The sequence below is a fragment of the Daucus carota genome, chromosome 3 (assembly GCF_001625215.2).
Source record: "Daucus carota subsp. sativus chromosome 3, DH1 v3.0, whole genome shotgun sequence".
Classification (NCBI taxonomy): domain Eukaryota; kingdom Viridiplantae; phylum Streptophyta; class Magnoliopsida; order Apiales; family Apiaceae; genus Daucus; species Daucus carota.
This window is the reverse complement of record NC_030383.2, coordinates 12415353-12428378: the sequence shown is the minus strand read 5'-3', so window position 1 is coordinate 12428378 and position 13026 is coordinate 12415353. Positions and strand designations below refer to the sequence as shown.

At 32.9% G+C, this 13026-nt stretch overlaps 2 protein-coding genes across 2 annotated transcripts; both read right to left on the bottom strand.

Annotated features, from left to right (window-relative positions):
* Window positions 1-299: 299 nt before the first annotated feature.
* Window positions 300-5011, bottom strand: LOC108215434 (uncharacterized). The gene is made up of 7 exons (XM_017387938.2): window positions 4758-5011; window positions 3769-4371; window positions 2684-2868; window positions 2067-2305; window positions 1782-1981; window positions 714-839; window positions 300-613 (listed from the first exon to the last, which is right to left on the bottom strand). The coding sequence occupies exons 1-7, from the start codon at window positions 4908-4910 to the stop codon at window positions 515-517; spliced, it is 1605 nt and encodes a 534-aa protein (XP_017243427.1). The 5' UTR covers window positions 4911-5011; the 3' UTR covers window positions 300-514.
* Window positions 5012-10585: 5574 nt separating this feature from the next.
* Window positions 10586-12486, bottom strand: LOC108213798 (uncharacterized). Its single transcript, XM_017385587.2, has 2 exons — window positions 11747-12486; window positions 10586-11297 (listed from the first exon to the last, which is right to left on the bottom strand). Exons 1-2 carry the CDS (start codon window positions 12087-12089, stop codon window positions 10783-10785), a joined length of 858 nt encoding a protein of 285 aa, XP_017241076.1. The 5' UTR covers window positions 12090-12486; the 3' UTR covers window positions 10586-10782.
* Window positions 12487-13026: the final 540 nt, after the last annotated feature.

Below are 13026 nucleotides of genomic sequence, written 5' to 3'. Positions count from 1 at the left end.
TTCCTCCCAATTTCAAAACCAATTGGTTTTTTCAAGGTTTCACTATTTTCCTCGCATCTTTAATTTCTTTTCTTCATATATTTACACAATCAGATTTCTTAGCATCTCTTATTTTCTACAGAAAAGATCACCAACAGTATAAAAAAACTCGAGGCAACCCATAATGAAGGACATTATACTCCGACAGCCTCAAGCTGTGTTACTTTCTAGTAGACATTGGTAGCTAGATAAAAAAAAACTACACTTAATCATCATCTATTGATCTAGCACATGCAACATGAATTTCAGTTGCTAATATATTTCAAAAACTTAATCAATTTTTTTTCTTCAAGTACGTGAAATCAAATATATGACAAGCATCAAGTAAAGATATAACAGTGATACAACTTACATCTGAGAAACATGCCAATTCACATTAGCTATACCAACTCAATATATAATAGGGTCACAACTAGTTACTGCAAATATATAGCATTTATGAACATATATCACTTAACACCCACTGAAACCTAGGTTAACGTTCTTCCCTTCGGACGCTATTAGGATTACTCATCATGTCCATCATCATTTTCTCAGGCGAGTCTTCCCAGTTACTAAATGTTTTCAGGTCAATCTGCAAGCGAGAACAAAATTTGGTCACTTTTTAATATGCAATGCTTAATATGTAATATTATGTTGTATAACTATAAACTGTTCAGAGAAGTAGCAGTCACCGTTCTCCTTTGTTCAGTAAAAAGGTCTTCTCTCTTTTTATTTGCATTTTGGACTTCCTTGGCTGATCTTCCCCCTAGCCCCCACACCTCCACATCTAAAACTGATGCTTGGAGAGCTAGATACCCCTGCAACAAGGCGATTGACATTTAACTTCCACTAGCAATTCACATATAACATTGTTGCACATGTAGAAATGATAGTTTTATCCAAGCTGAACCACCAATGTTACTTGGAGTAAGGGGGCACGACCCTAATGGAATATATTGAAAGCCATGTTTAGAAAATAAACAGATTTATCAACGATCTTCCAATCATGTTTAGATTTCACATCTAATATTTAAAGGCACTAGGATGGTATGCAAAATTATTTCCTTATGGGATCATACCCAAATATGGTAGCAAATTGTTAAGTAATGACTATTTTACACTTCAGCCTACTATAAGTGGAACTTTAGTTTTCCCTTTAGGAGGAACTTCTATGCTTTTGGGATAAACATTTGTAGGAGGGGGTTGACTGCAGAAATTAGGTTTTTTAGCAGGTCTGGCCAATTGCATATTAGTATAGTATATTACCCTCCTTTTGAACTGCAATTTTACATTTAAGGAATAATTGAGCAAAAAGGTAACTTAGCGTACAGCTTTACAAGTTCTAAGATCATCTCCAGCAGTGTCCTGAGTAGGTTCCCTAAATATATGATAAACAATTCAATTTCTAAAAAAGAGAGACTTTATATTGATTGACAACTCAAACACGGCAACATCAACAATAATCCCTATTTGTGTTCCAATTATTATTATAATATAAAATTCAAAACTTTTTAATAAAAAGATAAAAGAAAAAATGTGGGAAGAGGGTGCAAAATGTGAGAGTTGAATATTTAATCATTAAAAACATGTTGTTCTGACTCTGCTGGAGTGAACTTTTGTGCATATTCCTCGAAATTACAGCTTAGGACATCATATACATAATCTGCTGGATATGCTCTAATGCATGTAGATTGTAAATTTCAGAACAAAAATTAAAAGGGTGAATTAAGATAACGGGCACTTAAAATGATACACTTTACCTGACCGGGACAGAGAGAACCTGGCTGGTAAGTCTTGTCAACTGCATGATGGTTCAAGGTAACTTTTGCAAAATCTTCATCCAAAAATATTCTATTATTTCCAATGGTTCCTCCGAAACCAATTCCAATAGGCTTTGGGTAAGGTTCATATGATCTACCAGCAGGCTGCAAGTGGCTATATATACAATTCTTTTCTTTTCCTGAAAGAAATGGGCAACATGGATATTAACTGCTGCTAATCAAACACAAAAAGTAGGAAAAGTACTGTTCGTTGTAGTGGCTTACCAGAAGATGAAAATGTATGAAAAATAGGACCTAAAGCATATAAACTACAAGAGGTTCCATAAAAAGTATTTTTATTTTCAAATCCCTGATCAGTAAGTGCACCAATAATCCATTCTTTAGAATCTTCACTACCCTCGTGAGCATCTCCAGAACTAGCAGCAATCAACATGAGCAAGGGACCTTTATATCCTTCAACATTTGCCCAGAACCTGTTCAAACCTCTACCATGAAGACCCGACCTACATGGTTTTAAACAGATGCAAATATGAGATTATGTTAGTAATATAATCAGCTTGTAAATGTTGGAATGAAATTAAGCAGCATTTTGGGGAGCATCTGAAACTTTTAGTTTCGAGGTAATGGATGGAAGAGAACAATAGCATGTAGGAGTTGCTTGTGAAATTAATTAGAGCTGGAGGAAAGATTTAATATCAAAAACAAATCAGTAAATGCTAAAGGTTTCAGTTCTAGAGCATCATACAAGATGAAAAAAACAAGGTATGTGTTAGCTACAACAGGTTTCTTGCTTAATATTAAAAAGTTCCCCAACCAGAATGCTCATGAATATGTAGAATGTCACTGATTCTTTAAGATTGAATCATAAGAAGGGTCCAAACCTATAAAGCAAATTTTCATCTCTTTCATAGACATGATTAGGAAAGCACGTCTTTACAATGTCCTCATGCAAAGTACTTCTTAGGTTAAGGGATACAGCCCAGGCCCTTCCTGGGGTCAGGAGGCAAGCGTTACACTTAGTTGAGGCGACATCACCAACGGATGGGCCAGATGTCTCCAAATTTTCCTGGAAGTTACCAGAATTCAACATTAGTGCAATGTCGCAAGCTATAAACCTTTACTATCACTAAAATTATAGAATAATCGTAAACTTCTAAAAGTGTCAAGGTCTAGAATATTTTAACAAGAAAGGAAAAGGCACCGAGACCAAGCCACCCTTAGTTTATTTGTGAACAGGCGACATCTAATCAATCAGAACGTGATATCAGTATAACCTCTAATCCCTAGAAAGTAGATAATTCAAATTTTCACAATTTTGTAATCTAAATGACCTCACAATAAAAGAGCAAAAACGGAACCCCGATCTATGATACAGTAATCTCATAAGTAGATTCTCAAGTTTCTTAATAAGACTGGCATTTTAACTATGGCCCTGTTTAGCAATCAGTAATTAGCGGATTATATTAGTTGTTTTGACTAGCTGACTAAATTAGCTTTTCGTGTGAAACTGTTTGGTAAATAGCTGTTTGTTTGATCAACTTATTGTATTTTAACCAGGCACATGTTAATCCTCTAATCCAATAAAATACTCCAAGAAGCTTTTTGAAAATTAGCGTTTTTAGTCCCAAAATTTATTTCAACTCACTAAACTACCAAACACTAATATTAGCTTATTTACGTGGACAAATCTCTAATAAGGCTCAAACCTCTAACTTTTCACTAAACTTCTGACTTCCAAACAGGGTCTATATATTGATAGCGGTAATGATTTTAAGTCAAGGCAACAGATCAGGGCATCTAAACACCAAAAGAAAACAACTAGTTTTCGAAACAACATGTATCCTACCAAACCAAACACATAGAAAATTACCTCAAGTCGCCTCACCTTATACCTTATAAAATATGACAATGATCATCACAGAAACTTATTTAGTTGGTAAACTAGCAAGTAGATAATTTACAGTACCTCGTGAGAGACAACTTGAAGCAATTTGGCATGTAAAAATTGGCCAAACGAATCCGCAAGAAATGGCACTGTTCTTAAAGCCCACATATGGATTTTTCCTGCTGGAAGTTCTCCATTAAACTCCATTATATTAAACTTTTCAATGTTACTCCCAACATCATTGCACGATTCCACAGCCGATAAAACTAAATGATTTAGGTCCGGAATTACGTGATCAGCTTTCTGTTGGGAACGATGATTCCTGTGATGCCATGACATGAGCCAGCAAACCCAAAGAAGCATCGACAAATCAGAAGCTAACAACGATCCCGTCATCTTACAATCAGAATCATCAAATTCGAATTTTAATTTGAGAGACAGCCCCGCCTTCTCAGCTGCCATAGCAAACACCCTGCATAATGTAGTGAGAGAATTCGACGCACTTGTTCTTCCACAACATTTTGTGTATCCTCTCAAGAACTCAATCCAATTGATCCCTCCTTTATCAGCCAAGAAAAAAAGGTCTAATATAGATGAACCTATATGGTTCAGCAACTCAGCAAATCCAACAGGAGCTGCCACCGCTTCATAATTAAGCTTCTCAATATGTATACCAAAGATTTGCTGAAAATTTAATATAATTACTATAAGAGTCCGTTTGGAAGCGTGCATTTCATTCAAATAATGGATTTCAAATGACAGGTTTTAAGTTGTCATTTCAAATTCTCAAGTTTATATAATATTTGATTGTGCTGGATTTCAAATGAAATCCAAATCCATACTCCCAAACATGTTATTTGTAACAAGTTATTTGTTGAAATTCAGAATTTCAAATGAAATCCGGATTAACGGAGCATAAGGTTATACAGGAAGCTTATAGTTATAAGAGCCTCGAAATTGATACAATTATAAAATCTAATAAAATGATATATGAACCTATAATTTACATGAGGTTCGAAATATATAAATATCTAAAGGGAGTATAACTACTACAAGGAGAAATAAGGAACCTGGAGAGAAGAAGGGGAGATGGAGTGGGTTTGGGGATCGGAGAGTTTAGAAAACGCATTCTGGAGAAGCGTTAGAGAACCTGTGGAGGCTGCTAAGCTCTCCGCCTCCAGCTGCTCCGACGGCACCTGCTCTGTCGACGATGATGCGCCCATTCTCGCTCCGAGATATTTTATGTTTTCACTCGATATATAGACTAACCGCCACGTTTCCGCATCAATTGTTTTTTAGTTTAATCTAATCTTCGTGTCATCCATCTGTGCATATGCAGACCGACTGTTTGTATTTTTTATATGAGTTAATTACAGTTTGTAACCCCTAGAATTGCTCCAAACGCACTTAAGATCCGACATAATGCATCCTGAACTTTACATTCCTGTGCAAGTTGTAACCCATGGTCACTATTCAGTCCAAATATACCGTTAACTTTAACTGTTTGAGAGGTAACAGTGTGTATATTAGTTTCTAACAGCTACTTTACCTCTTGTGACCCCTCAAAAATTATGTATTATATTTTGAAATTATTTCTGAACACACACAACGATGTAAAAAATTTTTAAATAAGTTTTAAAATATGTATCTAGATTTAGAATCTGAAAATTTATTATTATTTTTACATAAACGATGTAACTTATTTTAAAATTTTAAAATAAATACATATTTTAAAAATTATTTTAATAGTTTTTATATCGTTGTGTGTGTTCAGAAATAATTTCAAAATATAATACATAAACTTTGATGAGTCACAGGGGGTAAAATAGATGTTAGAAACTAATATACACAATGTTACCTCTCAAACAGTTAAAGTTAACGGCATATTTGGACGGAATAGTGACTATGGGTTACAACTTGCACGGGAATGTAAAGTTCAGAGTGCATTATGTCACGTTTGATAGTTCAAGATCTTAAGTGCGTTTGGAGCAATCCTAGGGGTTACAAACTGTAATTAACTCTTTTTATATTTACAAGCTAAATCCCCGATGACAGCGAAAGGTATAAAATTAGAGTATTCTGTGGAAATTCAATTTTTCTTCTTAATTCAGTGTTAATTCAGTGTCGTAAAAAGTAGGAATCGGATTTAAGGACCGTTTGGTGAGATTAAAATAAGTGCATTTTTGTTTAAATTTAAATAGTGAATTAGAAGTTAAAAACAAGTTAAAAATTATAAGTGATTAAAGTGTTTGACAAATAAGTAGAAGTTATGATATAATAGCTAGGATTTTTATTAACTTTTTTAAGTTCTTCTTAACTTTCTATACAAACGATACAAATAAGTAGTTTTAACTTAAAATCAGAAACTCAACTTTTAAGCTGTTGTCGAACACCTCCTTAGGCCTTAATAGGTGAAGTTAAGGAACTAGAATTAATCAGAAATTAATTGAATTAATCAGAAATTAATCAAATCGATCGATGATTAATCAGAAATTTAATCAACGAGTTACGGAACAGAGATTGATCGTGATTAATCACCAATTTTTAGAACAAATTTTGTCATATGTAATTGAACTTGTATTCTCTCAATGAATAGAAATTAAAAATCCTGAGTTTTGAACTATTATTATAAGATTATCCTCCTAACTGTTTCTATTCACTGTTTACACGCATTTTAAAATTCTTATAATATATAGTTACATAATATTTTTTAATTTATTTTTTAAAATAAAAGTTGAAGTGTAAAACTTTTATTCAGGATTTTTTTTCAAATAATTATTATGAAATTATATTTTAGAGGAGTCTAAAAATGCGTGTCAAAAAATAAACAATTCGCCACACAAATTTTGCAATCGGTTAAAGATTTCGGAGTGTTTTCCTAGACTTAAAAGCCCAGCTTCTAAATTTATAAGTTAGAAGCATTTGTGGGTACCATTTTATAAAAAATCAAAAATTACTTATAAAAAATTATGAATATTAATTTTTGTTTCGTGAGTTCCGGTTTTTTCTCGAACCCCCACCCTGACAGTTCTTCGTGTCATTTTGAAAGGATAACATGATGCCGCACAGTTCCTGACCGCTCTTGGCCTCTTGGGGACTGGGGAGACGAATATTGCCTTAAACAACCTTTCAAGTCACCAAGGGACAGAATAGAAATATCTCATTCGTCATAATTTGTATACATCTATACTATACTAAACATTACTCCCTCCGTCCCCCTGAGTTATATACATTGGGGGATTGGGACGCGGCACGGACTTTAATGCTCCCGTAAAGTATAGTTCTATAACTTATTTTTAAGAATTTTCTTTTCTGTATAAAAGTTTGAATGTTATATTTTTATTCAGGAAAAGAAAATTTTAAAAATAAATTATAGAACTATGTTTTATAAGAGCATTGAAGTGCGTGTCGAGCAGTGAAAAAGAAACGTATAGAATTAAATGGGACAGAGGGAGTAAAAGTTTGGTCGGTCGGTCGGTACTTGGGCTAAAATATGAGCCTATCTATATAACAAATTTATTTTTTAATTTTGGGTTATACTATTAAAGCTGAAACATTAAAAATTTGATCGGTCGGTGCTTGGGCCAAAATATGGGCCTATCTATATAACAAATCTATTTTTTTTTAATTTTGGGCCGAAATACAGACCTATCTATATAATAAATTATTCTTTTTAACTAAAATAGGTTATCATTTTTACTATTAAAGCCAAAACATTGAAAGTTTGGTCTGTCGGTACTTGGGCCGACATACGGACCTATCTATATAATTAATTATTATTTTTAACTCTTTGGGCCGAAATACAGGTTTATCTATATAACCAATTATTTTTTTTAACTAAAATATGTTATCTCTTTTACTATTAAAGCCGAAACATTGAAATTTTGGTCGCTTGGTGCTTGAGCCGAAATACGGGTCTATATAAATAACTAATTATTCTTTTTAACTTTGGGTCGAAATACAGGCCTATCTATATAAACAAATATCTTTTTAACTAGAATATGTTATTTTCTCTATATTTTATAACTAAAAAATTCAATCTTCTAAATGAACATCGAGGAATACAGTAATTACCTTTTTAACTAAAACACATTTTAATATTTTCTAACTAAAAAAAACCGATCTTCTACAATTAACACAGGCAATATGTGTGTGTGTGTGTGTATATATATATATATATAAATATAATCTTATTAATAAATAAATGGTGAAATTTTTCGACAAAAATATATCAACATTATTTTTAAATACTTTAATGGTCTCAATTTAAAAGTAATATCACAAATCTATACGATTTTATGTATTATTGTACTATTAAAACCGAAACATGAAAAGTTCAGTTGGTCAGTCGATCAAGTTTAATAAACCGTTTCATATTCGATCTATGAACTTTCTTAATTTATAACAAATTATAATATGTATTTTCTATTGTCTATTAAATCAAAACATTAAAAATTAGGTTGGTATTATGATCAGTATTTGAGTTTACGCACCTATTAAACTTACTATTTTTGAACACTACTTTTCACTATTACACCCACTGCTTTCTTTCACTATCTCTATTCTATAATAATATAAACACTATTACACCCACTACTTTCCTCCACTATCTCAAATCTATTATTAAAATTTTGATGGGTCCCATCACTTTACCAACTTTTCAACCTTTTTACTACTTTTTTCTTAATCTCCGTGAAAGTCAAAGCGGTTCAATCTTTTCGGGACGGAGGGAGTAATATGTTTTATACTATATTATTAACTATTAATAACTAAATATTAAAATTCTAATTGAGTTATTTCTATCTGGGTTTATGAGTCTCCTTAAATTATACTCCCTCCGTTCTTAAATATCCGCCTTTTGACTTTTTGGCACGCATATTAAAGTGTTTTTACTATATAGTTAAAAATATTATTTTTGAATTTTTTTCTGAATAAAAATATTATATCAATACTTTTATTCATAAAAAGAAATATTTGAAAGTAACATTTCTAGCTATGTGGTCAAAATATCTTAAAATGTGTGCGAAAAAGTCAAAAGGGCATATATTGAGGGAGTAACATGTAAAAAAAATATATTTTAACACTCTCATTTAAAAATATATATTTGACTTGATTATAAATTAGCTATTTGAAGGATTTAACTATTAAGAATTTATTCAGCTGTTAAATAAAAGTTTTTCTAATCACATTATTCTATCATAATTTTTACTTTCAATAAAATTCGTTAAATCTTAAATATATACAATAAAATAACAATTATTATAACCGCCCGTGCATTACACGGGTTTTAAGCTAGTTTAAAATTAGTTTGAATACAATTATTGTATTTTAGAATTTTTAAAATTTATATTTTTATAAACAAAATTTCTAAAAGATATTAAGAGCGACTGTATTTAAGGTTTTATAAATTAATTATGTCAAATGTTAAAAAACAAAACATATTTTATAATTAAACATTTGAAAATTTAATAAAATTATATGAAAAATAGTAATTCAATAATTTCAAAATATTTTAAAAACCATAATAAATCCAAAAAATAAAATATGTTAAATTTTAATTCAACATTTTATTTAATTTAACAATAATATTGTAACTTCGCTAAAGCATTCAAAAATGATTTAAAAAAGCTGCTTCTTGTTTATGATGATAATTTTTTTTTTTAATAAATGAGTTCATTCAATAATAAAAGGCCATACAACATCTACATAAATAGTTGCGTCGAACAAACAAAATACAAAAACAATCACCGATCAATCCATTCTTTTTAAGATAATATCACATGATTTGTTGAAGATCACATGCTTCATCACTTTCGCTTCCGCTATAATCAGTTTGAGCTATCGATTGAGAATGTAATTCCCGAACAACTTTCATTACTAAATCAAACATCATACTCACACAAATGATGAGGAAATAACAAAACTCACATAAATGGTGAGGAAATAACAAAACTCACACAAACAGTGAGAAAACAAAACCAGAACCTAGCAACCTTGAATTTGCAAATGCGTAAATGAAATACTATCTAAACCAAAACAATCCTTAGATCTGGGGAACAGGCCCACAAAAACAAGATAACTCCAACCACTGTCGATAACAAAATGACCGGGAAGAACGAGAAATCCGTAGCTCCGTGGAATTGAGATCTAAGAGAAAGAAGGTCAAATCGGAAAAGGCTTTGAATTCTTAGATTCGAAAACACAAACTAATACCAAAACTTAAGAAAAAAACTTTAAAACGAATTTTATTGAAAGAAGGAAGAACAAACAAAGAAAATAAAAGATGTTGGGGCTTTCCATCGGTTAAGATCCGGTGGAAGCCTCCCGCTGCCAAGCAAGAAAAAAAAGAGGAGCACGAGAGAATGGTAGGGTTTGGGGAGAGTTAGAGCGCTTTTCTTAAAACAGAATTTTTTTTCATTTTTCTATGTTTATGATGATAGGTTAGTATTTTTATGAGGAAAAATATAATCTAATGATCTTGTAGATTATTCCGCCTCAAGTTCATAATAATATTTTTGATTTATTCCGCCTCAAATCCTGATGATGCACCCGTTACAAGCAACACCTTTCCTTGTAGATCAGGACCATGGCTTTAGTTGCTTAGAGAAGTTGTCTGAGCTATTGGCCATTGTACGCTTTTATGTTCTTCGTCTGTATAATATTCTATTTAAACTAATTCATTATACATTATTTATTGATATTGTTTTTCCAGTTACAGCTAAAACTGACCCGTTTAACACGTTAATATACATCAACAACCTTGTAAGCGTAACAGAAATTGCAGAGACCACTGAACACAAACACAAAGAGAAAGAGATCGCGTAACAGAAATTAACTATATACACAAGACCTGTAAGTGTGTATTTTACAGAGAGAAAATAGTGAATGAAAAACTAAATGTAACAAACCAGGGAAAGACTATTTATAATAGTCTGAGCACTGACTTCAGTGTAGCATACAAAACACAAATGAACACAAGCTAATCGAATTTTGTATGGCTTGATATAATGAAAGAGATTACGGAATTACACTTGTAATGATTTGAAGACACTGGCTTTCAAGATATAAATAACACACCAATACTTGATCTGAATATTAGAGGGAAGACCATATAGGAAGTCCAGGAAGAGTACCCCCAGCATCTACGATAAAAATGTTTCCTGTAACATATTTTGATGAGTCATGGATCAAGTATCGAATCAATTCTGTTATTGCCGGGTTTGTTGAAGCATCATACAAAAATGGCAGTGGCATGATTTTACTGAGAACACCAGGGAGCCATTTCTGTTCGTAAAGTCCCTTTGTAATTTCTGATCGAAATATGGTGGGTGCTATTGCGTTCACCCTGATATTGTGTGCCCCAAATTCGAGTGCCATTACTGTGGTCATGGTGTGCATGGCTGCTTTGGACGAACTGTAAGCAAGAGTTCCAGTACCTTTAACCCTGTTTAGTCCGGATATACTTGAAATGTTGATAATGGATCCCCCTCTTTCAGCGTCTCGCATGCATATGGCTATGTATTTTGAACATAACCAGGCTCCATCTAAGTTTATTTTGAACACTCTATCCCATTCCTCGTTGCTTAGATTTAGTGCTGGACTTGTCGTTCCTGTTCAGATCAGATATAACAAGTATCATGTTCCACTACAAAATAATTTAACATACAAATTCATATTTTATGTATTGTGAATTGAATTAGTACCCACATGCACGACACAATAATTAATATTGTAGGCGATGTCAGGAACAGAATGTAATACTCCCTCCGTCCCACAATAATAGTCTCTATTGAAGGAATTTTTTTCCCCATAATACTTGTCTACTTTTAGCTTTCAATGCAAATATATTGACATTATTTTAAAATTATCCTTCTTGAGAATTGTATAACATTTAATGAGAGTAGAAAAAGAGTCTACAATAATGCATTTATTAGGAGTACAAGTGAGAAACTATCATCTAATTAATGTTTTCTTAATATGCGTAAAAGAGACTTGTATTGTGGGACGGAAGGAGTAGTAATTAAACAATTTATTGTTCCCTTAAATCAATGTTTATTACCCCTAACTCCAGCATTGTTAATCAAAATATCAATGTAGCCAAAGGCTCTCCAGGCTTGTTGAATAGCTGCCTCGATGACTGAAGGGTCAGCTGTGATATCAAGCTGGAGAGGCACTGCAAGAGGAGTATCACAGGAGCTGGATTGAAAGCTGTTTATGAGTTGGCATAGAGATTTGAGTCGATCCAGGCGTCGAGCTGCTGTGATCACCTTGCAGCCAGCCTTAGCAAGGTCAATGCTGAATTCCCATCCGAAACCTGATGATGCACCAGTTATGAGCACCACCTTTCCTTTTAGACTAGACCATGGCTCTAAATGGCCAGAGACCTTTTCTGAGTTGCTCATTGCCTTTTTAAATTTTCTGCTTGTTTGTATGGAATGACATTCGCCCTTATATCCTCACAATTATGATTAGTAGATTCAAGTACATATTGTAGCAGCTTGCAGCTATATAGGCCTGCTTATGAAAATGAAGAACAGAAACAATCCTCGGACGACAAGCATTGATTAGATGCGTGATTGTAAATGTGTGGTTAAAGTGTTAAACTGATAATTGGTGTTACAGCTTACCAACCCCAGTTTTAATTTCCGGCCACTTCTAGTTGTACGTCACTTCTAGTTGCACAAAGTAGTTGAGACTCTGTGTTCTCTATTCGTTTCAATGGACAATCTATAAGGCTTTGTTCATTTGGATGGAATGGAATGAGATGAGAATGAAATGAAAAATTATATATAAGTTTCCATTCTTCCTCCATTCCATTTCATCCAAGTGACCACAACCTAAGATTTTTAGAAATATGTTTAGATGTTGCATGGACTGTTTATGTTGGACTATTATTGAGTGATTTTGGGCCTTATAACGGATATGTCAGTGATCATTGGGCTTCTTTTGAATTGGACATACTGACACAATACAGCTCAGGAAACAAAGTATGCAAGCTGTGAATATTGTGGATCTTGAATAATTGCTGATGATGTCATATATACAAAGCCAATGTCGTGTTTGTTTTTTTTTTGCTAAATGAAGCCAATGTCTTTTTACTTGACATAACCACAAGCTTTATACCGACGCACATTGTAAATCAGGCTTGGTTGGGTTGCCGCGATCTCTTTTCCCTGTGATCGGTTAAAGCAAGTCATGATTTTAAGCCCAAACACATGATTGTTTCCACCAATAGGTAATCGGAACTAATCAATTGATCTGTCCTCGCTGGGACTTGAAAACCTGCAAGTAAATATTGTGATTTGATATCGCAGTGATGGATGCTCAACACCAGCAATG

Coding starts and splice junctions, on each gene's coding strand:
- LOC108215434 (XM_017387938.2), bottom strand. CDS start 4,910: ATGGGCGCATCATCGTCGACAGAGCAGGTGCCGTCGGAGCAGCTGGAG. Junction 2,869..3,768: donor TTCAAGTTGTCTCTCACGAG/GTACTGTAAATT, acceptor GGTAACTTCCAG/GAAAATTTGGAGACATCTGG. Junction 1,982..2,066: donor TCATACATTTTCATCTTCTG/GTAAGCCACTAC, acceptor CATTTCTTTCAG/GAAAAGAAAAGAATTGTATA.
- LOC108213798 (XM_017385587.2), bottom strand. CDS start 12,089: ATGAGCAACTCAGAAAAGGTCTCTGGCCATTTAGAGCCATGGTCTAGT. Junction 11,298..11,746: donor TAACAATGCTGGAGTTAGGG/GTAATAAACATT, acceptor TGATCTGAACAG/GAACGACAAGTCCAGCACTA.